This window comes from Lagenorhynchus albirostris, chromosome 9, assembly GCF_949774975.1.
Source record: "Lagenorhynchus albirostris chromosome 9, mLagAlb1.1, whole genome shotgun sequence".
NCBI classification, from domain to species: domain Eukaryota; kingdom Metazoa; phylum Chordata; class Mammalia; order Artiodactyla; family Delphinidae; genus Lagenorhynchus; species Lagenorhynchus albirostris.
In genome coordinates, this window is record NC_083103.1 from 595916 (window position 1) to 621910 (window position 25995).

Below are 25995 nucleotides of genomic sequence, written 5' to 3' on the forward strand. Positions count from 1 at the left end.
GTGTCAGGCTGAGTCAGTTAACCCCTTGGCCATGTCCTTCCAGTGTCCACAGCTGTTGTGGTGACTGCTCTTGCGCTCTTGTCATAGAGTTTTCTCCTTTTAAATAAGTTTTTGACTCATTTTATATGTTACACACACACACACACACACACACACACACACACACACACACACACACACACACACACACACACACACACACACACACACACACACACACACACACACACACACACACACACACACACCCCAACCATGCACACCTTCATAACCTTTGGATTTATACTACTTTGGATTAACCACTCCTTGAGGGAAGGTCTTGGGAGAGAATACTTTCACTTTCTGCACTTTTACCTTCTACTGCCTAAGTGGAGCAATAATACCTTTTATTACTAAATTAATTTGGGTGGGTGGTTCTCACTATGCAGTTTGTTTGGCACGAGTTTCTAAGCAGAACTTTAAAGAGAACATGTGACTCTGTGGCACTAACTTCTTCCTTGAGGAAGGCAGGCAGGGTGGGCCTTGTTCTCCACTAACAGAACACTGCCGGCTGTACTTCTGCACGCCTACTTCTCATGGTTCAGGTTATAAGGCTCTGAGACCCAGAAATCAAAGCAGGGGAGATAGGCGTCTCATAGGATTTTGTTTCATAGACGTGGTCTGTGTTAATGAGGCAGTTTCTTGCCGGTAGTGGAATATAGTAAATGGAAATTTGTTTCTGTGGTGAAGTCAGTGGATTCTTTATGGGTAATGATGAGTCAATCCAGGAGAGTTTGGATACCTAACTTTTCCGAAGAGTTACTTTAAACCCTGAACTGAAACTTTTAAAAACAGAAATATTTTTAGAATATACTTCATCATGGTGGAGGATGAAAGGGAGACTACCTTAGACAGGGTATTCATAAAGGGCCCCTCTGAGGACGCAGTATGTGAGCTGGGTCCTGAGGGGAGAAGGGCTTGCGGTAGTCTAGGGCTAGTTCTGCTTCAGGACCCGAAAGCCAAGTGCAGCTGCAGCGTCATGGGTGAGAGGGAGAGGAGCAGAAAGGAGCCAGATTGCTGGGCCTTGGAGGCCCTTCCCTGGCGGGAAGTCTGAGTTCCTCTTAGGTGTCCTGGAGGAGGCGTCTGAAGAGGATCAGGTGAGTGGCAGGTACACCTGTATATGAAGATCACCCTGGCTCCTGTGAGGAAATAGATCGGAGGAGGCCAGAGCAGAAGGTGGAAGTTGTTACAGTCCATACAAGAGACGTTGGTGGCAGTGGAGATGGTGAGAATAGTGTATTTTTCTGGAGGAAAAATGGACAAGACTCCTTGATGGATGGATGTGAGGGAGAGGGAGGGCCTCAAGAGAGAGTTTTCTGTTGGAGGTGAAAACGTCACCCGCATTGGTGGCAATTCTGGCGCTCAGTAAATATTAGTTGTTTCCTAGCTCAACTGCATAAGAGCTCTTGGGGCAGTTTTCAGCACAGGTGCTCAGATGTCTGCTGCTGTCATTGAGCACACTCTACACTGGGTGTGCATTCCTCACCAGACAGCTATTGAGCACCCATTAAATGCCAGGGCCTATAGTGGTGAATAAAACACACAGAACTGCCTGCTCCTAGGGAGCCTACATTCTGGTGGATGGAGATAGACAATAAAAAGAAAATCGTATCATATGTTAGAAGACAGTAAGTACAAGAGAGAAAAGTTAAGGAGAGAAGGTGATGGGGAACACTGGGGCTGTGGGTTTTCAACTTCAAATAGGGTGACCAGGATTGGTCTTGCTTTAAAGGTAGCAGCTGAGCAAAAGACTTGAAGGCACTGGGTCATGTAGAAATTGCGGCGGGGGGGTACATCTTAGATAGAGGGAACGGCAGGTACAAAGGCCTTCACTGGGGGGAGAGACAACCAGTGTGTGGAGGAAATAGTAGGAGGCCGTGTGTCTGCAATAGGGAGCCAAGAAGGAGGTTAGGTAGAAGGTTAGGTCGGGGGTATTGGAGGTGGGGAGACAGGGGTCACAGGGCCTGTGTAGCGCATTGTAGAGGTCATGGCTGTTTTCTTCTCACATGCCAAACACTGAAGATAATGAGACATGATCTCTCTCCTCAGAGTAGCTCAAGCCCTTGTAACGCAGAGTGGTAAGTGTGTGAGATGAATGGTGAAAATGAGGGATGATCAGCTCGGCAGGATGAGCTGCAGCCGGTCAGGAGAGGGTGGTCAGGCAGGGTAACATGGGATAATGCTGAGCTGACAGGGTGTAGGGGGGTGCTCCACGACAGGGGGGAGCATCATGCGTCACACTGCGGAGTGACATGAGTGGCAGCGGGACACTCCAGGCGTTGTGGGTGGTTCCTGGAATGAGTAGTGCCTGGTGGGTCGGGAGACGTGGCAGGAGAACAAGGGGGAGGAGCAGGCCGTGGCCAGCTCGTGGGCACTTCCTCTGCGGGACGTGGACCGCGGACATGTCTCAAACAGGAGCGTGACACTGTACAATTTATTTTTTTATTAGTAGAATAGTAATTTTGAATGCGAAGGATGGATTTTAGACTAGGTTTAAAGGCAGGAAAGCCAGTTAGGAAAAGATTGATTGCTCTGGTCTAGAGGAGATAGCAAGGGTCTGAGTCAAGGCAGTAGGAGTGGATTTTGGAGATACAGAAATCATAATTGACAGGAGGGACGAATGGGTAAAGTACTCTTTACTCATAGTTGCTTTGACTGTATAGCAGAAACGCCATTTAGTAAGAATGGTGGAGTGAGGACCTCTGTAAATCTACTCCTCCATAAAAGCAGTGAAAACACTGGTAAAAATGGTCAAAATAAACTTTGTTGGAACTCTGGAAATGAACCAAAAATTGACATAATCTCAGGAAGATTTATTCAGGAAAAACTGCTGAACCTCCAACTTGACCTACTGTCATTCTCCTCTCCCATGATCTGTGGTAGCATTGAAAGCCATCAGCCTTGCAGCCATGGTAACTGTGAAAACCAGCAGCCTTGCAGCCATTGGAAGGGACAGATGAGATTTGAAGCCCCTCAAAAGTCCCCTTCTCAGAGTGTTGTTACTCTTTGACTGGCCTTGCAGCTTTCTGGAAAAGCCCCATTTGCAGAGCTGTCATTATTTGATCTCACTCACTGGGAAGAGCGTTACCCTTAGTGTCTTTGTGGCAAACGATCAGTGGCAGTTAATATCACAGTTGGGGGCAAACAAGAGTCTGGCCAAAATCTTAGAAGAAAGATACGAAGAATGACATGCTCTTAGGGGGCTTTGGAAAGCTCTGATAGACTCCTGTGGGTCTCGAAGGCTGCACAGAGGCAGGACTGTGTATATGCCTAGGAGAGATTTGAGAGGGCCCTAGTCTCTCACCTGTGTCTAATCTTGAGTCCCTCCACAAATAAGAAGTGAAGGCAAAGGCAGAGTTATAGCTCCTTGAGTGCCGAAGTCAGCACTCGCACAGTTCCTTGGCCGTGTCTGGGACACTTACTAGTTCAACACATTTAAAGAAATTCCTGACCAATCATTAACTGACCACTAAGCTAACTGAGCAAAGACTTATAGTAACTGTAAACTATAGGGAATTGTAGACTTTACAGAACTATTTCAGTAAAGTCACTAAGCAAATAACTGTAGCAATAACAGCCCCTGGGAAAGGGGCAGTCTGAGTTCCAGGGTTGCCACAGTGTATTACCTGAAATACTAGTTTTCAGTAAGAACTTATGAGATGCACAAAGAAACAGGAAATATATATACACAGGTCTATACACAGGAAAAAAGTAGTCAATAGAAACTATCCTTGAAGGGGTCCAGATGTTGGACTTAATAATACTAGACAAGGACTTTAAATTGGCTACTATAAGTATGTTCTAAGAACTAAAAGAAACTATGTCTAAATAATTAATGTATGAGAATATCTCACCAAGTAGAAGTTATCAATAAAAAGGTAGAAATTATTTTTTAAAAAACACCAAATAGAAATTCTGGAGTTGAAAATACAATAACTATGAAAAATAAAATAACTATGAAAAAATGAAAAATTCACTAGAGGGGCTCAGCAGTAGATTTGAACTGATAGAAGAAAGAAATCAGTGAATTTGGGAATAGGTTTGTTAATATAATTAAGTTAAGATCTCTATTAAGGTAAGTACAGATCCAATCTGAGGAACAGAAAGTAAAAAGAATGAAGAAAAATGAACAGAGCCTCGGAGACCTGTGGAACACCATCAAGTGTACTGATATACCCATAACTGGAGTCCCATAAAGAAAGAAGTAGGAGAAAGATGCAGAAAGAATGTTTGAAGACATAAACTCCCCAAATTTGGTGACAAACATTAATGTACATATCCAAGATGACTTCCAAATAGGATCCACTCAAGGAGATCAGTACTTAGACACATCACAGTCAAACTGTTGAAAGACAAAGGAAAAACATTTTTTGTTTTTGGGGCGCGCCACACGGCTTGCAGGATCTTAGTTCCCTGACCAGGGATTGAACCCAGGCCACAGCAGTGAAGGCACCAAGTCCTAACCGCTGGACTGCCAGGGAATTCCCTAAAATGAAGTTTGTATCAAGCTAGATTGTTTTAAGTTAAGTGTTGATTATAATCCCCAGGCAATTACTAGGAAAGTAACTAAAAAAAAAAAGTAAAAGAAACAAGTGAATTGAAATGATGCACTGAAAAATACTTCTTAATGCAAAAGAAGACAGTGATGGAAGAATGCAGGAACATGACAGAAGACATATATAGAAAACAGCAAAGTGGCAGATGTAAGCCCTACCTTATCAGAAACTAACTTAAATGTAAATGGATTAAACCCTCAAGTTAAAAGGCAGGATTGGCAGAATGGGTTTAAAAAAACATGATCCAACTAAATGCTTTCTTCGAAAGACACTATAGATCAAAAGATACAAACAAAAGATACTAGTGAAAGGAAGAAAAATGATGTGCCTTGCAAATAGTAACCAGAAGAGAAGCGGAGTGACTATACTAGTATCAGACAAAATAGACTTTAAGACAAAAATTGTTATTAGAGTTATAGAACATTTTACTGTGGTAAAGCGTCAGGCCCTCAAGAAGATATATCAATTCTTTCTTTTTTTGGCCTAGCCTCAAGACTTGCGGGATCTTAGTTTCCCGACCAGGGATTGAATCTGGGCCCATGGCAGTGAAAGCGCCGAGTCCTACCCACTGGACTACCAGGGAATTCCCAATTCTGAACATATTCATACCTAATAACAGAGCTCAAAATACATGAAGCAAAATACATGAAGAGGGACTTCCCTGGTGGCGCAGTGGTTAAGAATCCACCTGCCAATGCGGGGGACACAGGTTCGAACCCTGGTCCAGGAAGATCCCACATGCTGTGGAGCAGCTAAGCCCGTGCGCCACAACTGCTGAGCCTGCGCTCTAGAGCCTGCGAGCCACAACTGCTGAGCCCGCGTACCGCAACTACTGAAGCCCGCGTGCCTAGAGCCCACGCTTCACAAGAAGAGAAGCCACCGCAGTGAGAAGCCCGTGCACTGAAATGAAGAGTAGCCCCTGCTTGCTGCAACTAGAGAAAGCCCGCGCACAGCAACGAAGACCCAATGCAGCCAAAAATAAATAAAAATAAATTAAAAAAAATACATGAAGGATTGAAGGGAGAAATAGACACTTCAACAATAATAATTGGAGACTTCAATACCCTGCTTTCAGTAAGAGATACAAGTAAACAGAAAATCAGCAATGAATAGAAGACTTGAACAACACTAAGTCAACTAGACCTAACAGACATCTATAGACTGCTTCACCCAACAAGTGCAGAATATACACGTTTTTCTCAAGTGCATATGGAACATTCTTCAGAATAGATTGTATGTTAAGCCATAAAAAAAAAGCCTCAGTAAATTTAAAAAGATTGAAATCATACGAAGTGTGTTCGCCAACCACAATGGAATGAAGTTAGAAATCAGTAACAGGAGGAAATTTGGGAAATTCACAAATATGTGGAAATCAAACACCCTCCTAAATAACCAGTGGGTCAAAGGAAAAAACACAAGAGAGATTAAAAAAATAAATGAAAATAAAATCACAACACACCAGGGACTTCCCTGGCGGTCCAGTGGTTAGGACTCTGCACTTTCACTGCTAAGGGCCTGGGTTCGATCCCTGGTCAGGGAACTAAGATCCCCGCAAGCTGTGTGGTGCAGTCAAAGAAAACAAACAAACCAAACAACCCACAGTGACATCCCACTTCACACACATTAACTAGGATGGCTAGAGTAAAAGTGATGGACAACAGCAAGTGGAGAAATTGGAACCCTCGCGCTTTTATAGTGGTGATGTAAAATGGTGCTGCCTTTTGGGAAAACGTCTCGTCAGTTCCTCACAGTGTTAGACATAGAATTGTCGTACAACCCAGCATTTCTGCTCCTAGGTGTCCACTCCAGAGAAATGAAAGTGTGCGTTGACACAGAGACTCGCACACGAACGTTCATAGCAACATTATTCATAAGAGCTCCCAGTTCATCAGGTGATGAACAGATAACAAACTATGGTATATCCATATAACGTGATATTATTCAACAGAGAAAAGGGATGAGGTACTGATTCATGCTACCTTGAAAACAATCATTGGGAATTCCCTGGTGGTCCAGTGGTTAAGACTCTGAGCTCCCAATGCAGGGGGCCCGGGCTCGATCCCTGAACAGGGAACTAGATCCCACATGCCGCAACTGAAGATCCTGAATGCCACAACTAAATATCCCACACACGGCAATGAAAATCCCGAATGTGGCAACTAAGACCCCGAATGTGGCAACTAAGACCCCACGCAGCCAAATAAATAAATAAATATTAAAAAAAAATCACGCTATCTTTTGTAAGTGGTGAAAGAAGCCAATCACAAAAGAACATATAAAGATTGTATTTATATGAAATGTTTAGAGGAGGTAAGTCTGTGGAGGTGGAAAGGAGATTAGGGGCTGAGGAGGGAGGTGTTGGTGCATGACTGCTGTTGGGTGTGGTGTTTCTTTTGGGGGAGATGAAAATTTTCCAGAATTAGATAGTGGTGATGGATGCAGAGCTCTGAATATACTCAAAGTCATTGAGTTACATGCTTTAAATGAGTGAATGGTTTGATACGTGAACTATATCACACTAAAGCTGTTAAAATAAGATATACCTGTTAACGTTTGTCAGGGTCCAACGTGGCTTTATCTTCTGTGGCATAGCAACTTTTGATTTCTTTGAAATCTTGTTCCAGTCTGCTGTTGCTGAGGCTTTCTGTTTGGAGGCCCATCCTTCCTGTGCACAAATGAAGAGAAAACATAGAGAATAGTCCTGATGACGTTCACGACGGTCTTCCGTGGGCGGGCTGCTCTGTGTGTGCTTTTTTTTTTTTTGCGGTACGCGGGCCTCTCACCGCTGTGGCCTCTCCCGTTGCGGAGCACAGGCTCTGGATGCGCAGGCTCAGCGGCCATGGCTCACGGGATGTGGGAGCCACGGTTGTGGCGCACGGGCTTAGCTGCTCTGCGGCATGTGGGATCCTCCCGGACCAGGGCACGAACCCGCGTCCCCTGCATCGGTAGGCGGACTCTCAGCCACTGCGCCACCAGGGAAGCCCTGTGTGTGCTTTTTGATGGTCGTCTGTGCAGCCCTCATCACAGCACTTTGTGGTGCCTCATGTGATGAAGGAGAACTGAGGCTCAGCGAGGTTAGGTTGCTGGCCTGGGCACATGGAGTGGCATTCCAGGGCAGGCTTGCTTCCAGAGTTCGCTCTGCTTCCTGCTGTGCTGACTGCCTTCAGTATCATTTTAACAGTGATACCGTCCTTCAAAAATAGGCTTTTGTTTGCTCAATTTTGAGCTTTTGGCTTACTCAGTGAAATCATTTTATATAGAGACTAAACTTTATTTCGACCAAATTTTATTGTAAATTTCAGACTTCCTGCCGTGCGATTTTGGCGGTTTGGCGTGTTAGTTATAATAAGCTGTGATAGGCCCCTGTGCTCTTTGTCTGGAATCAGGCTGTTCCCAGAACACTAGCACTGTCAGTTGATGAGCTCAGCTTGCAGGCAAGAAGAAATCGTCAACCAGCATGTTATTCCGGAAGAACGACCAGGGGTGGTAATTCTAGAAATCCAAGGGCTTTTTTCAAAGCTTGTCCCCCTAGAGTGCGTTCTTTGCTATTTACTGGACGCAAATTGTAGCTTGTTTTTGGCAGTGGTTGTGGGACAGTCTAGGTTACTCATTAGCTACCAGAGCGCCGACATCCACTGTGGGAATTGCCTGTTAGAAGCTTGGTATTTTCTGTGGCTGACAGACCTGCTGCGTTTTAGGTGGAGACAGCACAGGGTTGGCAGAGACCAGAACCTCTTCACTGTGGAACAGAGATCAAGCTACAGGCATGGCGAGGCTTGTCACCGCGTCCCAGCTACGCTGGCCGATGCTTCACCCTGTTAGAATGGGCTTCAGAAGCCAGAGTAGGGCAGTGACCTCTCCCGTTCTCCCAGAGCTGATTCTGCATCTAGAAAGATCGGATTTATCGCTACATCTGCTGCCAGCAGTGTGGGGTGGCTGGGCTTCTGTCGGGAGGGAAGTGCAGCTTGAGTGAGCATGAACTGGGGGTGGGGAAGGCCCCCAGGGCCCCAGCGCATGCGTTTCTCCCAGGTGTCCTCACCACCTGGAGGAGGATGGCAGTTCGGTAAATTTCGGGCATAAGTTTGATTTGAACGCGTTGATCTGTGTGTGGTGTCAGTCCTCCACGGCCATACTCGACTTTCTTTAAAGCCTCACCTTGGACAGGAGTGTGGGAACCGGAGCAATTCCCAAGGGTGTTCCCAGGGCTGCCGCTCAGGCACAGCCTCGCCCCGTCCGGTGGAAGCACCACCACCAGCCAGCGAGGGCCAGCGTTTGTGGGCTTGTGTCCTTGGCCCCCGAGGTCTTGTTTCCCCTGTGTGATGAGGCACTCAGGCATAGTCCAGTCAGTGGACCAGGTGTCCAGCCCACACCTGAGCCTGCACGAGTCTGAGGAAATCTGATTTTCTTCCTTGTATCAGCTGCTTTTTTCCCCAGGTGTTCAAAAGAGTTTTTTCTTCTTCTTTTTTTCTTTTTTTTTTGGCCGTGCTGTGTGGCTTGTGGGATCTTAGATCCCCGTCCAGGGATTGAACCTGGACCTTGGCAGTGAGAGTGCAGAGTCCTAACCACTGGACTGCCAGGGAATTCCCAGGATTTTTTTTTTTTTTTCTTTAAAATCCAGTGGTTTTATTAGAATATGTTTTGGTGTGTGTTATTTGGGGTCGGTATTCCCAGGTATGTGGTGTGGTTTTTTATGTGGTTTTAAATCTTTTGTTTACTTTGTTTAATTTCAGGAAAGCATTTTCAAATGATGCACTTTAGGCCGTTCCACTGCCCAGTTGGCTGTCTTCCTCAGGGACTCCTACTGCCCATATGCTGCATCTTTGTCCATTTTCAGTATTTGCTACTTTCTCCTGTATCCTTTATCTCTTTATTCATTTCTTTTTGCTTTAACTAATTTTGTTTCTTTTCATTCTTTTCATCTTCTGTTTCTCTCCAGACCTCTGTTGTGTATATTTGTTCTTCTGTTCCGTTTCTTAATTTATTTATTTTAAAAATTTATTTATTTTTGGCTGCATTGGGTCTTCGTTGCTGCACGCGGGTTTTTTCTCTAGCTGCGGCGAGCGGGGGCTACTCTTGTGTGCGGGCTTCTCATTGCGGTGGCTTCTCTTGTTGTGGAGCACAGGCTCTAGGCACGTGGGCTTCAGTAGTTGTGGCACACGGGCTCAGTAGTTGTGGCTCGCGAGCTCTAGAGCGCAGGTTCAGTAGTTGTGGTGCATGGGCTTAGTTGCTCTGCGGCATGTGGGATCTTCCCGGACCAGGGCTCGAACCCGTGTCCCCTGCGTTGGCAGGTGGATTCTTAATGACTGAGCCACCAGGGGAGCCCTCCTTCTGTTTCTTATTCCTCATTTTTTTTTTTTTTTGGATGTGCCACGCAACTTGTGGGACCTTAGTTCTCCGACCAGGGATTGAACCTGGGCCCTTAGTAGTGAGAGCGCAGAGTCCTAACCATTGGACCACAAGGGAAGTCCCTCTTATTCTTCATTTTTGAAATGATTTTTTAAATTTCTAATTTACCTGGTTTCTCTTAACTAACGTCTGAGCTTTTCTGTGGGTTTTTAAGTGTCTTCCCTGTTTTTCTTACTGTTCTCCAGCTTGTTTGGAGATAGAGGCTCCGGTGTTGCTGTGGTCTGTGCGCTGCCTGTCTGCCGGGTGTTGTTTTACTCTTTCTCCCCTTCCTTGTCGTCTCTGTGTGGAGTGTCACTTGCTTGTCTTACGTGGAGTTCGTCCTCTGGGCTGTGGCAGGGTTGGGGGGCAAGGTCCAAGGTGGCTTTCCTGTCGCACAGACTCCCTCCTCCACCGTCTTCACCAGGCGGTGCTTCCAGGCTTTCCTGGGCCCTGTCCACCGGTCTCTGTGGCCCTCCCTGTCCCTCGTCACTGTACCAGCCCCCGGTCATGCTCCGCCCCGTGTAGTCCCCCGGGTCTGTTTGGGGCTCTCCCTTCTAGCTCCCCTTGCCCAGGTGTATTGCTGTGAGGTCTTGTGGCTTTTAGTAGTTTCCCTTTTGAGGGAACTGTGCTCAGAGATGCGGAGTAATTTCCCCTTGGTTGCAGAGTGAATCAGAGTCTGCTTTTGTCCTTGGACCCCTGTGCCTCTCCTCTGGGGGAGCCTGACCTCCCCTGATTGAAACAAGTGTGTGTGTGTTTGCTATAAATTGGCTGATTTTAAAACAGCTTTGGCTGGAAAGCCCTAGCTTCTCACCCCAGCCCCGGTCTTGTTGCCCAGAGGGAGTGCAGCTCATCCATTCGCTTCTGTTTCTTCTGCTGGCTACACCTAAACTCCAAACTACATGCTTTTGGTTTTATTTTGTGATTTACCCGTCTGGGGTAGTAGCTATAGATCCCCGTAGTTTGTTTAGCATGTTGCCCCCTATCCAGTACCTCCTAATCTTTTTATGATTTCTGCTCTGGTTCTGACCCGTCTTGACTCTGAACAACACAAGTTCCTGCCATGCAGGGGTCTCTGTTTCCCTTGGGCTTGGGCGGGTAGAGCAAAGTGCGAGTACCGGAGAGCAGCACAGACACACAGGTTCCTGCACCCTTGTGAGAAGCACACGCACACACAAATGCGTACACGCGGGCATGCACACTTGCACACACACGTGGGCCCTCCTGTGTGCCGTGCTCTGTCCACACTCAAGCCAGGCTGTGGGCAGAAGGTGCCCATGACCTTGTTTTCGTGGCCCTTTCAGTCAGGTCAGAAAAGCCTACTTCAGCAAAGGTGTTACTTTTTCAGGAAAACTTAAGAAAAAATTTGCCCGTAACCCACCGCTCCGGGGCATCCGGCCCGCTGCTCTGCGTGGTGCCCCCTTGGGTTCTCGGGGCACCTCTTCCAGATGGGGAGCTGGCGCAGCTGGGAGCTGCCTCCCCGCAGTGCCCTCAGGGCTGAGAGGGAGGGTCAGGATCCCCTCCCTGACCCCCTGATCCCCCCGGTTCCCCAGATGCGCCTGCTGGGCTTGTTTTGTTAAAGCTCTGCACCCCCCCTCCCCCCTTGGAACGGCAGCTCCTGAGGGCAGGATGTGTTGTTTTAACCTAAGTCCTGGCACCTTGAACAGCATGTGGGGGGTAGCCTGCCTCTGTGCCCTGTCTGGGCCAGGGGCTTTCTAGGGTAGGGGTGGCTCAAAGGAGGGTTCCATTACACTCAGGCAGATGTTAAACCCTGTTTATTAGCGAGTTAGTCGTGAAAGATAACTGGTGTTGTGGGAGTGCCCTGGGGAGTGGGAGGCTGCCTCACTGCGAGGTGAGATAAGCTCCAAGAGTGGCAGTGACGGAGGCTGGGCGGGTGGGCAGCGAGTCTGCAGGACGGCCTGGTGAGCCCAGCGTGTGGGCACCTGTGAGGCCCCAGCCTGGCAGTGCTCCAGTGCGGGCGGTTGCTGTGGCAGCCTTTCCTTCCCCTGGGAATAGAGTCACCGAGCCAGGGACTAGCCTGGGGAGGGCCTTTAATAGTGAACTTAATTCCTGCTTTCCAGAAGCGATGGAAATTTACTCAAGTGTGAACTTACAACTCACCTGCCCTGTGTGACGAACAGCTTCTTATATTTTTACAGTACTTGTTAAGATGTGTGGCCCTGGGAACATGGTCTCTGCTCTCTAGGCCTGTTTCCACACCTAGTCAAGGTGGGCTGAAGCTGAACGCACATGCTGACGCTTGTTGAAGGAAGGCCGATTTTGCACTAGATGCAGGATGTAGGCGAAGTGGGACTGTCATGTGTTTCTTTAATGTACCTTCCATCCTTTTTTAATATATTGGATGATTCCCAGACGTCATTGGATATTGTAAAAGTGGACCTATCAGATTTTGTAGGTTGGCGCATTTCATAAAGAAAGAAAATTCGAAGCCTACAGTAGTTAAACCTTTGCAATTTTTAAAATTATCTGTGGCAGTGAAAGTCAAGTTTAGGAGTAAGCTACTCGCTGCTGGTAGCCAGCACTGCTTTGAGCGCTTCCAGGTCCAGGACGGTGGCGAAAGGCAGAGCTAAGCATGTGATGTGGGGTGGCAACTCCCCTCTCTCCCGGGGCTTCGTGGACTTGCTGGCCCTGATGGGGAGCAGCCGCACCACACTGTGTCAGAGCCCGGCTTCCGCCTCACCCACCTCCTGCCTGGCTTCAGGTGGAGGCCGGTTGCTTCTTTCCTTGCGCTCCTAAGAGCCCTGGTTCTGCATTTAATTCTGACGTGTCAGTTCTGTTAGGGAGTGGGTGTTTGTTTAGAGATCAGTTAAAGCAAGATGCATTTGTGTTCTCTTTTTTTAGGCAAAAGTAAAGAAGCAGAAATAAAGAGAATAAACAAAGAGCTGGCGAACATTAGATCAAAGTTTAAAGGTAAGTGCTTAATCTTTGTCATGAGATGTTCTTTTGTGAATTTTATAAAGTAGGGACTTAATCTCATCTTTATTTTTTTCACTTCAAGCCAAAGTTAAGGCCTCAGTGCAGCTGCTGCCCCGGCTCTGTTGCCGCTTAAGGTCAAGCCATGGTTATTCTGGAGTTGTTTGATGGTTTGCGTAGAATTGATCAGGTAGCAGGTCCCCTCCTGTGACCAGCCTTTTCCTGGAGCTGGAAGGATGCTTGTCTAGAGCAGCTGTCTCCCCACCCCCGGCCCTGGACTCTGCTCCACAGGGTGCAGGAGCACGTGAGTCAGTGGACCTGATGCAGAGTGTGCGTCTCGGGTGGGGAACTGCTCTGCGTAGAAGTCCTGCACGGTCACCTGAGCTCTTCCAACGTGGACGTGTCTTCCTCTGCGTTAGTGAATAACGCACCATGTTGTCTAATCCACTCAGGGAGACAGCCTCTCTGAGAGCCAGGTTTTGGGGCGGACACCTCCCCTGAGCATCCTCATTTGGAGGAATTGTCAAGGGTAGATTTTCAGTCTCGGGACATGTTTATGAAAGACCGGTTAATCCCTTACGCCTTAATTTTTCAGTTGAGTTTCACAGATTTGAGACCTCGTTCAAGTCTCTGAGCAGACATTAGCCACGGGAGTGGCTGAAATTGCCCAGAAAAAATGAGTAGAGGAGGGAGCCAGGACCGAGACCCAGGGAACTGGGGGCAGCAGAAGACAGGATTTCCTGGGGTCGGAGCTTTTTCAGGGTTTGAGAATGGACGTCCTGTGTGATCAGATGATGCGAACACTCGTGGAATTTGAGTTGTTACCAACATATATCCCCTGCTGAGCCCTCGGAAGGTACTATGCTTTACTGTTAACCAGGCCCAAGGATCCACTAAGGTCTGTGAAACTCTGAAATTGTATGTGAAATGGTTTGGTTATATGTATTGTGTGTGTGTGTGTGTGTGTGTGTGTGTGTGTGTGTGTGTGTGTGTGTGTGTGTGTGTGTGTGTGTGTGTGTGTGTGTATGTGAGGGGTTGTCTATAACTTTCATTGCTTAAACATTTTTTTAAAATTTAGACTTAACTTTTTGTAGAGCAGTTTTAGGTTCCCAGCAAAACTGAGAGGAAGGTACAGAGATTTCTTGTACCCGTCCTGTCCCCACACAGGCACAGCCTCCCCATTATCTGCTTCCCTACCAGAGCGGTTCATTGGTCACAGTGAACCTGCATGGGCACGTCATCGTCAGCCCAAATCGATACCTCACGTTAGGGTTCATTCTTGTTGTGCATTCTGTGCGTGTGGACGGACGTATGTATGCTGACAGTGCCCAGCGTTGTAGTCTCACACAGAGCGCTTTCACTGCCCTAAGGATCCTCTTTGCTCTCCTATTCATCTCTCCCTCCCTTGGACCCCTGGCAACCACTAATCTCTTTACTGTCGTGGTAGTTTTGCCTTTTCCAGAATGTCATAGAGTTCGAAGCATATGGTTATATGGCCTTTCCCCGTTGCCTTCTTTCACTTAGTTATACACATTTAAGGTTCCTTCATGTCTTTTAGTGGCCTGACAGCTCATTTCTTTTTAGCTGGATAATATGCCACCGTCCAATGTACCAGTTTCTCTATCCATCCACCTATTGAAGGATGTCTTGGTTGTTCTCAAGTTTTGGCAATTATGAATAAAATTGCTAAAAACATCAGTGTGCAGGTTTTAGTGTGGACATAAGTTTTCTGCTCCTTTGGGTAAATACCAAGGAGCGTGATTGCCCATCACGTGGTGAGGGTATGTGTAGTTTTGTAAGAAACCGCCCAGTTGTCCCCCACAGTGGCTGCACCATCCGCATCCCCACCGGAGCCGGGTGAGGGTCCCTGTGCCCCACGTCCTCACTGCATTTGGTGTTGTCAGTGTCTGGATCTGAGCTGCTGCGATAGTGTGTAGAGGTATCTCGTTACTATTTCATCATATGCGTTTCCCTGATGACACGTGATGTGGAGCATTCTTTCATGTGTTCATTTGCCGTCTGTATATCTTCTCTGATGAGGGGTCTGGAACGTCCACTACTTCCTAAAAGGGAGCGTATAATGTGGTGATGAGAGCTAGGCTGCCCTGACTACCCCCAGCTCGCACTTGCTCTGATAGCCAGTTACTAGCTGGGTTACCCTGTTGAGTGACTTACCCCTCTGCGCCTTTAAATGGGGTGCTGATGGCCTCAGGCTGGGTCCTCTGTGAAGCAGACCCTGTGATGGGGTTGGGGGACAGAAGATCGACTAGAGAGTGACACCGCGGATTATAAACAGAGGAAGCAGTTTGGCTGGGGGCAGAGGAGGCCGCAGATAGAGGTGTTGGTCCGTCAGCGTTGTCACTAGCCCTCGAGGGAGCTTCGGAGTGCAGACTGTCTGGTAGAGGGTCTGGCATGGGCTGGGGACGTCGCTTGGCCATGGCTCGTAAGCCGAGGAAGGCAGATCCTGACCCCGACAGAGCTGACCCACTCCTGGCACCTCCAGGCCTTCGTCGAAGGGGCGGATGATGTCTGCTGCTGCAACTGTGTGCGTGTGTGTGGAAACACAGGCGCATTCCTGGGGAGGAACGCAGTGCCTAAGAGATGTTCACCATGTGGTTAGAAGAGGGTGAATCTTCAAACTGTCTTTAAATATTTGGGGACAAACAAGACTTCTGTAGTTTCTTCTGCCCCCGAGCCTGTCTCAGCTGAGCCCTTCTGGGTAGGGAAGGAGGCTCGCTCTTCTCTGTTAACCAGTTAGCATTTATGGAGCGTGTGTGCCCTGAGTGGCAGCAGACAAGGGAAAAACTACTCCTTGTTCTCAGGAGTATGTGCTCTGGGGGCTGCACTTGCACTTCTCCATCCGTGCTGTCCACCGGAAACGCAGGCACGTGCTGAATTCTCAGTTTGCTGGTAGCCACGTTAAAAAAGAGTAAGAAGAAGCAGATGAAGCTAAATTTAATATATTTTATTTGATTTAGTGTACCTAAAATATTATCATTGCAGCATGTAGTCAGTAGCAAAGGTTATTGAGATGTTTTACATGTTTTTCATGCCCAGTCTTTGGAACGTCCCACGTGGAACACATTCAGTTCAGACCAGTGCAGGCCAAGTACTCAGTAGCCCCATGTGGCCGAAGCCGCCACATCGGCCAGCGCACATCTCAACCAACTCTTCCACTGGAAGCGGCTTAAAAAGAGACACAGTATTAAAAAAATCTTGAAAGCATCATAGAGCAAGAAGAGAAGAGAACTCCTGGCCCATGAAAGCAAGCAGAGCACTCATCTCTCTGTGCCGGGAGGGAGTTTGCTAACCCCAGAGGAGCAGCCCTGAAACAGAGCCTGGTTTGGGTGACCTTCAGTGTCTAGAGGGGCGGTTGTCAGTCAGGGTGATTTTGCCCCCAGGGGACAAAGGCCATCGGGACTGGGGATGGGCGTGCTACTGCCATCTAGTGGGTGGAGGCCAGGGAGGCCGCCGGACACCCCACTGCACAGAGGAGAGCCCCCCAGAACCCCCTGGCCTGAGGAGGCCCAGTGCTGAGGTTGAGCAGCTGGGGTCTAGGAGGAGGGTCATCCCAGAGCCCCCAGTGTGAGGCCTTCTTCCATTTTAAACTGAGGCCCTAAAGGTGGCTGCCCTTAGGGCAGGAGTGACCCGGGAGTGAGCCCGTCCTGCCCCAGGCCTGCAGCGGGACTTCACACGCAGTCCTCTGGAGGAAGAGGTTACCATCACAGGCTGAGTGATTCCTCCAGGTAACTTCTCAAGGATGTTGTCCAGCACCTAGTCACAGATCATCAGGCACACAAAGAATCAAGACTGCACAGCGAGAACCAGCAGAGAAAACAGAAACAGAATCACAGAGGCCTCCGAGACCAGATTCAGATGACAATGAAGAACTAGGTTTACTGTTTTTAAAGAAATAAAAGACGAACTTGAAAATTTCAGTGGGAAGCTTGGGAAGTATAAAAAGTGACATAGCAGATTTTGAAATAAGACCAAATGGAAATTCTAGAACCGAAAGATGCAGAACTAAAATGAAGAACTCGGGTGGATATAGCCACAGGCACGTTCTGAAAGATGGGCAAGGTAACAGCCCGTCCTGAATGCAAAGCAGCAGGGTGGGTGAGAGACACAGGCGTGCGGTTCAAAGGCCTGCAGGGTTAAGTGACCTCCTGGGAGGAACGGGGAGCTGGTGTGACAGAACTTTCCAGAATTCATGAAATGCACTAAACCTCAGACTCAATAAACACAGTTACAATAAATAAATAAGATGAAATCTGCACCTAGACACACTATTGTGAAAATGCAGAAACCCAAGACAGGAAATCTTTGAAGTTGCCAGAGGGGGAAGAGATGGGCCGTCTTCACAGGGTCCTCGTGGAAGCCGACTTGTCACAGGGACGAGGGGCAGCGGAGCGGAGGATGGTCCCAAAGTGCTGGACAGTAGCAGCTGGCTAACAATGTCCTTTAAGAATGAAGCTAAGGGGCTTCCCTGGTGGCACAGTGGTTGAAAGTCCACCTGCTGATGCAGGGGACACGGGTTCATGCCTCGGTCCGGGAAGATCCCACATGCCGCGGAGCGGCTGGGCCCGTGAGCCATGGCCGCTGAGCCTGCGTGTCCGGAGCCTGTGCTCCGCAACGGGAGAGGCCACAACAGTGAGAGGCCCGCGTACTGCAAAAAAAAAAGAAGAAAAAAAAGAATGAAGCTAAAAAAGACCTTTGCCAGACAAAAAAGGAGAGTTTCCCATCAGAAGTCCTGTGCTGAAGGAGAGTCTAAAGGATGTGCTTCGGACCAGAGACAAATGGTCCTGGATGCAGATGGAGGAAAGGTGAGGTGGGCGTGCAGGTGAGTGTACAGGCTGCCGGTGGCCATGGCGTCTGGTGGAGTCCTTGGCGGCAGACACACAGAGGTGGTGATGCTCGGGCAGGGCCCGGGGCCTCAGGGCAGTGCCCGTGTGAAAGCCTTGCCCTTGACAGAGCCGGGCCGTGCCCTCACATGCGCTGTCGACCACTGAGGGAGGGCGTGGCGCCACCTTCTCGCCTAAGCTCGTCTCCCCGGGCAGGCCCAGAGCCCCTTGTAGGTGGGGCGCCCACCCTGCCCTGCCCTGCACACCCGCCAGCCTGCTTGTGGAAGCCACCGAATGGGAGGTCGTTAGGGCTGCAGTGGGCCTGCCCTCAACCTTGGAACCTCTAGAAAACAGCTGTTGTGTTGTCCTGCCCAGAGGCGGGAAAACGTCTTCTGGCTGGTGGCCTTCGGAGGTTTACCAGGTAACACACGCTCATTTGCTCATTCACTGCTGGGCGCTCACTCAATCCCAGGTGCCAGGGGTAGAAAGATGAATAAAAAGCGTTTCTGTAAAGAATGTATGTTTTTACAGGTAAAGAAAGACTTGAAAAAGCCACCCCATTTGATCGAGGGAACGCGAACGTATACGTATGGGGGGGCGCTGTTCCCTTCCCCGCCTGGCGGCCGTCACCTGGCTTTACCACTTGCCGTCATTTTGCCCATGTTCTTTTTTTTTTTTTAAAATAAATTTATTTATTTAGTTTTGGCTGCGTTGGGTCTTCGTTGCTGCGCACAGGCTTTCTTTAGTTGTGGCGAGTGGGGGCCACTTTTTTCTGCAGTGCGTGGGCTTCTCATTGAGGTGGTTCCTCTTGTTGCGGAGCACGGGCTCTAGGCGTGCGGGCTTCAGTAGTTGCGGCTCATGGGCTCAGTAGTTGTGGCTCGCGGGCTCTAGAGCGCAGGCTCGGTAGTTGTGGCGCACAGGCCCAGCTGCTTCGCGGCATGTGGGATCCTCCCAGACCAGGGCTCGAACCCGTGTCTCCTTCATCGGCAGGTGGATTCTTAACCACTGCGCCACCAGGGAAGCCCCTTGCCCGTCTTCTTTCATCTTTTGCTCTTCTTTTTTTCCTGGGATGTTTTGACAGTAATTTTTAAAAAATTGGTTTTCTGAGATACAATTTGCTCACAATAAAGTTCACTTGTTTTAAGCGTGCGCTTTGAATTTTGGCAAAAATGCACGTGTTCGTGCACCCACCCCCACAGACACAACAGAGAACATTCCCACCCCCCAAAATGTTCCCTCGTGTCCCTTTGCACCTAACACCCTTCCCAGCCCCCAGCAGCCCCTGGTCTTCCTTCTGTCACCGCACTTCTGCTCTTCCTAGAAATTTCACATGAAGGGAATCAGGCAGTGTGAGGCCTCTGGTGTCTGCTTGCTGTGACTTACGTTTGCGTTTGGGGTTTGCCCGCGTCGTGGTGGGTTGCCTCATGGGGCGCTGGCTCACCAGGGTGGGCGTCTGGGTTTGTTCCTGTGCTGTCGGCTAGGCGTGGAGCTGCTGTGAGTCCTGGTGTGCGGGACTTGTGTGGACGCCTGGTGTCGTTCCCATTGGGAAGGTACCTGGGGATGGAGTGGCCGGGCCACGTGGAAGGTGGATGTTTAACCTTTTAAGAACCTGCCACACGTTTTCCAGAGTGGCTGCATCATTTTGTGCCCCCGCCAGCCGTGTGTGAGTTCCCAGTCCCTCCACGTTCTTACCAGCACGTGGTATGGTTAATCTTTTAAATCTTGGTGTTTCTAGTGGGTGTGCAGCGACAACTGACTGTGGTTTTAATCTGCGTTTCCCTTTTTTAACAATTGAATTCAGTTAAGTGCTATGAGAATGAAGAAGACGCCCCAGGTCTGTGGGGATGCTGGGGAGGGAAGAGTTAATACCCTGGTACCAGCAGTTCTGAAGCATCTCACAGCCCGCGGCGGGCTTTAACTGAGCTCCAGAAGACGACAGGGGCGCCCTCCTTGTCCATCCTTGGCATCTTAGTCTTTTTACTTCTTTGAACATAAGAAGATACTCGTTGAGGGTTAGGGTCAGGGTTGAACGCCAGTCTCAGTGAGAGAAAGGGTGAAAAAGGATCACAGTTAAAAGTCCCCCAGAAGGATTCGGTCACCAGGGCTCAGACGCGTTTCCCTAGAGACACTGGCTCTTATCCCGTGTCACGGCAGCACCGGGGCCGAGACCCTTGACTGTTCTTGCCTGCGCTGTGGCCCTCACCTTTTTGTGTGCTTGGCTTTCAGGTGTGTGCGTCTGTAAGTCTCCCAGCGTTGGGCAGGGCTGTGGGAGGGACGCTGGGTCCATGTCCTGAAGCAGCAGAGAAAGAGCCCCTTTGGCCTCCAGGCCGCATCCAGCACGCAGTCTGGCCGGCTGTTCCCTGGGCTCTGAGTGGCAGGGACCACTCTCCAGGGGGTGAGAGGAGGGGGCGGCCCTCTTGGCTTGCTTGTCAAAGGAGGCTTTCAGAGGTGATGGAATTCAGGCTGGTTCTTGAGGGGTGGCCGGGTGGGTAGGAGACGGGGGCTGCTGCTTGCCGTGGGCTGCGTGTCCTGTGTCTGCAGATGCTCTCCCACGGAGACGGGGACGGGTCCCAGCCAGGAAGTGACAGAGCTGGGCTCCTCGGGTGCAGCGGGCAGATGAGCGAGTGGGGGTGGGGGTGGGAGCCAGGCCTGGTCTGACATTATGTTGTTTGGTCATTGAATCATATGCCAGTCTGCTGCTCAGAAGGAGGGAGGGTTTCTCAGAGCTCCCCAGTGCCAGGTGTCCAGCTGGCTGGCCGACTTGTGATCACTGTCACCCTGGGGAATCTTGGTGGGGTGCCTCTTTCTTCTAGACAGCGCTTTGATGCCGGCCAGCGCTTGTCCCTGGAGCACGAGTGACCTGACCCCGTACCATGAGGAGCGTTGCTGTCATTGTCTTCCTGGCTCCCATGTCTGGCCCTTGACAGTGTGGCAGTGGCGTCACTGTGATGCCCAGCTCGGAAGACGGCAGCCTTTCTGGCTGTCATCTTTGTAATCTGCTAAGGAGCGTTTTACACTTCTCAGGGGAAATAAGAACCTCTGGTATTTAAAATGGCAGGGTTTAGTGGTCCTTTTTAAAATGGCATCTTATACTCTGCCAGCGACACGTCTTGAAGGTGCCTTGCTGTGATCTCCTGTGAGAGGCGTAGTCACGCTGTGATTAGGGTGAAGACACAGAAGCCCTTCTGGTCCTTTTATGTGTGACTTTTAGGGTGGGTGATTTGTTCTAAAACTGGGTGTAATGAAAGATTATTTAGAATGTGTTCACCTGCCTAAATTAGTAAACATGTTTAAAAGATTAAGTTGCTGCTTAAGACAGGGCGGCCCTGGCAAGGTTGTGGCCGGTGGGAACGAGGCCCTGGGGCCGTCCTGGGAAGGCAGGGGTTCCGGCTTCTGTTTTGTCAGGGAAGCCGGACATTAGGATTCCGACGTGCAGCGCCTGGCTTAGCAACACCGCGCACTCACGACGCTGGCCTCCTGGAGGCCGGCCCCTCACGTCCCGCTGTCTTGTTTCTGCCCTGCCCCCGCCTCCCTTCCGCAGGCGACAAGGCCCTGGACGGCTACAGCAAGAAGAAGTATGTGTGCAAGCTGCTCTTCATCTTCCTGCTGGGCCACGACATCGACTTTGGGCACATGGAGGCCGTGAACCTGCTCAGCTCCAACAGATACACCGAGAAGCAGATCGTGAGTGCGCGGGGGCGGGGGCTTCTTCCCATCGGGTGGTCGTTTGGTGTCCTGCTCTTTCTCCGCACCTTCCCTCTAGTCTGGGGGTTTCCCGTGGCTTCCGGTGGGAGCTGCACCAAAGCCCCGTCCGACGCGAGGGGTGCCGCTTCCCATGGGTCCGCCTTAGAGGGCAGGGAAGAGCGCTTCCTTCCCCTCAGTGCCTTGCTGATGCGTGTCACAGATGAGTTCACCCAGTGGCCCCCGCGGCCACTGCCTGTTGCTGAACCAGGCCCCACACACCCACATGGTGTAAGAGCCAAGCGCAGGTGGCGGGCCTCGCCTTGCTCCCAGCTGGCCCAGTGCCTGGGCCCTGCCCACCCCAGGCTTTGTAATTGTAGCCCTGCATTCTCTTGGAGTAACCTGATTTGTGTGTTTTCTTGAGTGTTACAAAATAACATTTTCCTCTTGTCCAAAAATTTAACTTACAGAAAGTGAAAAAATACCCTAGATGCCCCAGGAGTTCTGTTAAGTATTGGTATTTACTCAACAGGAATTTATCGAGTGTCTGCCACGGACCCAGCAGTGTGCTGGGGGTCCCTGGGGACTTACGACCATAAGCAGATGTGGACCCTGCTCTGTTCCAGGGGGGAGATGGCATCAGACAGCCCTGTACACAGAGAATAGAGCTGTGGGCAGTGCCCAGTGAAAGAGGCGTGTAGAACCCTCCAGACCCTGAGAAGCGGGTGGCTAATAGGGAGGGCTTCCGGGGCGCATCCTGAGCTGAGACTGAGGCCAAGGGGTGCACCGGGGGCCAGGGCAGACAGAGCCGCAGCACCCAGTCAAGGCGCGTACGCGGAAGGGAAGGCGGTGAGCTCCTCCTGAGACCGACGGGGGCTGAGAGGTCAGCGTGTCCCTGCGTGGGAGGGCGTGGACAGCGGGGGTGACAAGGGGCTGGAGTTTGGCCTGGTGGTAAGCGGAAGCTGGGGCCTGGAGACAGAGTGGAGAGAGGGGACAGCGGCAGTCAGCCAGGTTGCTGGAAATCGCCGTAGTGGCCCCGTTCCAGCTGAGGCGGGGCCTTTCCATCCTGTTCAGGCCGTGCTGAGCACAGGTGCCCATGGATGGGTGAGTGGGATGGGGGCACCAAGGTGTCTGATGCCGCTGGGGACAGTGCCTCTTAGGTTCGTCCCACAGAATCGTTCACAGCGGAATCCGGGGACAGAACTGGCATTTTCAGCAGAAGGCAGCTGGTCCTCCGTGGCCTGACGGCCGCAGCGCCCCGAGCAGATGAGATGGTGCTGGGGCTTGCTGGCGGCCGAGGTGTCCGAGGTCTGCCTGGTGTCCGAGGCACTCGGCTTGTCACGAGCGCTGTGCTCTCTCGCCCCTCTGGAACCCAGGGCTACCTGTTCATCTCGGTGCTGGTGAACTCCAACTCGGAGCTGATCCGCCTGGTCAACAACGCCGTCAAGAACGACTTGGGCAGCCGCAACCCCACCTTCACGGGCCTGGCCCTGCACTGCATCGCCAACGTGGGCAGCCGGGAGATGGCCGAGGCGTTCGCGGGGGAGATCCCTAAAATCCTCGTAGCCGGGTATGTGTCCGGTGCCCTGCTGCTGAGAGTGTGGCCACCTCTCACGTTAAACAGATCAGCTGTGTGACTGTTGAAGGATTTATGGAATGAGCTAACCTCCCCGTCTCACGTCTCACGTGGTGGGGAGACGGGGAGGCCAGGTGAACCTTCCGTCCAGGCAGAGGGAGCGCGGCTGTCCTGCGGGCACGGGGCCCCTTCTCGCCCTTTCGCAGAAGCGTTCACACACCCCAATCCTGAGACTTCCCAGCACCCCACACCCCCACCCTCTCCAATCTGGAGGGGAGCTGAGTGGGGCTGAGCAGGCAGGTCTGGAAGAGTTTCCAACAGCGCTGTGCCGGGCTGGGCCACGGGGCATGGCGGAGGCGGGCCCCCCTCCTGTTCCAGGACACGCTGCACCTTGCGAAGGTGACACAGAGCCCACACCCGGGCAGCACGGCTGGCTGAATAGGGTCCCAGCCCAGGGGGCTCGTCAGGACTCAGGGGACTGGGTTCTGTGGGACAACCAGCGAGCAGGTGGAGCAGGACTCGGCAACTCCAGCTCCTCTGGCCGCGGGGGGGTGGGGCCGTGGGGGACGGGGCCGCGGGGGAGTGGGAACGACCCTCAGACAGCGCAGTGGAGAGGCTGGGAGGCTGTCGGGAAGCGTACCCACACCTCACCAGAGCACGTGGGTGTAGACGCCTGGTTCTCAATGAGTGGTGTTGCCCCAGCATGTTTGGTTGTCACCACGAAGGGTGTTTTCCTGGCATCTCATGGGTGGAGCCCAGGCATGCAGCTATACCCCCTACGGTGCACAGAGAATGATGAGCCCGAGGTGGCAGCTCTGCAGGGCGGAGCACCTTGGCCGTGAGCAAGAAGCGGTGCCGTGGCAGGGTGGCCACAGGCCCGGGGAGTGTCGGGTGTGTGGCTGCAGGCCTGGAGGAGTGCCACCGGGTGTCACACCAGAGGCAGACGGAGGAGCCAGGCTGGAAGAGAGGTCACGGAGCTGCCTGATGGAAAAAGCGGTCCCGAATGTGAGAGCTCAGAGGCGGTGGACGCACAGTAGCACGAGCACAGGGGAGGGGTGGCAGAGCTGATTGGAAGCACGTGGAGAACCAAGGTGACACCGTTATACACCTGTGAACCGGAAGACGCAGAGAACATGGCGGGTGCCCTGAGAATTAAGTCACCGAGGTGGGAGAAAGACGTGGTATGATCAGAGTGGGCCAGAGGGGCAGGTGGGGCTGGAGGTTGGAGCCAGTCAGGAGGCAGCTGTGCCTCAGGGTCCTGACCCCCTCGTGCAGCCCCGCCCCTGCCCGGTGCACAGCTAACCTGGCTGCGGGTTGCCGGTCTCTGCTTTCAGAAGCAAGTTCCCCGGGATCAGAGCTTTGGCTCACTGTGACTGTTGCCTTCTTTCTAGCATTTTGACAATGCCTGGTATATAGTAAGCGCTCAATAAATACCTGTTGGATGAGTGGAATGTGAAACAGAGGTAATCTCTGAAAGTGTTCAGATAATTCCAGAACACTTCCCTGAAGTAAAGGGTGGATTGCACTGCAGGTTGAAAGGACACAGAAGGGTGTGTGCTGAGACACAGCCTGGAGGGGCGGAGCCCAAGGTGGAGAAGAGAGCCTGCAGCAGGAAGATTGCTGAGGGGTGTGCGGGGAGCCGGCCTCGTTCTCTCAGTGTCAGCATCACAGGCAGCCGCTCTCGCCCCAGAAGCTCAGGTTGTGTGGACCTGCGAGCCCTCCTTGAAACAAATGACCAACGCTTGAAATCCAGCGACCAAATAGACTCAAAGTGGAGTTGTGGGGACGGAGGTGCCTGGGCGTGGAGCTGCAAGGCTGAGGGCGGCGGGGCAGAGCCGGGAGGTCGGGGAGGGAGGGATGATGGGGCGCCCTCCAGGCCGGGACTGAGCTCTGGGCCTTGACTGGAGACAGAGTTGAAGCTAAGGGGGCAGCGGTCTCCTTGCTTCGCACCGTCCTCCGGTGTTCCCACCAGCAGCGGCTGTACGGGTAGGGTGGGCTGCCAGCTGGTAGACCCCGCAGTAGAAACCGGCCGGCTTCTTTCAGCCGCAGTGTGTGGGCGCAGACGGCAGACACCCAGGAGGCCGCGAGGCCTGGAGGTTGCCGCTGCCCGCCGCTCCTGGAGCACGCGGCGCGGGGCCAGAGAGAGGGACAGGCGTCTGCCCCTGCTCCCCGGAGGGTTTACATCCAAGAGAGAAATTTTTACTGAAGTAATTTTTCTTTGGCATGGAATGGGGGGTAGTTTAGGGGTTTGTCATATCCGTTGGGAGTTATTTAGGAACAAAAAAGCTAAAAGGAGGTAAATGGTAATGACAGCCCCCAAACCCTGCTCTTCCCTCCACGGAACGGGAACCCCACTGCTTCTGTCAGCACTTAGGGGGCGTGGACAGTTCTTCTCAGCCGTGTTTTGATGGCCTCCTCTGGAACGCTCCTCGGTGGGCCTGCTGCTTGCCCCGCTGCATGGCAGCGTTTGGCTAGGGTCTGGGAGGAGGAGGGGTAAACAGCGTTGGGACCGTCTCTGTCCTCGGTCAGCACGAAAACCAGGACAGGAACCCTCCAGATGCCCCTTGCCCAGCGTAGCTGCGGTTGTTCCCTAGGCGCCCGCCGGGTGTGTAGGGGAGGAGATCTCTAGGTGGACACGGGGCGCCATGGCCGTGCAAGGCTCTCTGATACTCTCCCCTTGGGACTCTGTGTTATTAAGTGAGCTTAAAAAATACTGCTATTGGGGGCTTCCCTGGTGGCGTAGTGGTTAAGAATCCGCCTGCCAATGCAGGGGACACGGGTTTGAGCCCTGGTCCGGGAAGATCCCACATGCCGCGGAGCAACTAAGCCTGTGCACCGCAACTACTGAGCCTGTGCTCTAGAGCCCACGAGCCACAACTACTGAGCCCACTTGTCACAACTACCGAAGCCCGCACACCTAGAGCCCATGCTCCGCTACAAGAGAAGCCAGCACACCGCAATGAAGGGTAGCCCCCGCTCTCCGAAA

The 25995-nt window shown here is 51.4% G+C and overlaps 1 protein-coding gene across 14 annotated transcripts in view; it reads left to right on the top strand.

The window, feature by feature from the left end:
- The window catches only part of AP2A2 (adaptor related protein complex 2 subunit alpha 2), a 63334-nt gene that overhangs the window by 12221 nt on the left and 25118 nt on the right, over nucleotides 1-25995 (top strand). For 12 of the 14 annotated variants that reach the window (XR_009542276.1, XR_009542277.1, XR_009542275.1 and 9 more), the window contains exons 2-4: nucleotides 12840-12908; nucleotides 21294-21436; nucleotides 22810-23003. Coding sequence is in view for 10 of the 14 variants with exons in the window: in XM_060158159.1 (XP_060014142.1) it covers nucleotides 12840-12908; nucleotides 21294-21436; nucleotides 22810-23003 (406 nt within the window). In the remaining 4 variants the exon portion in view is untranslated. Of the gene's footprint in view, nucleotides 1-12839; nucleotides 12909-21293; nucleotides 21437-21903; nucleotides 22708-22809; nucleotides 23004-25995 lie in introns of those variants that run through there. The other 2 variants (XM_060158167.1, XM_060158164.1) reach the window with 2 other exon arrangements.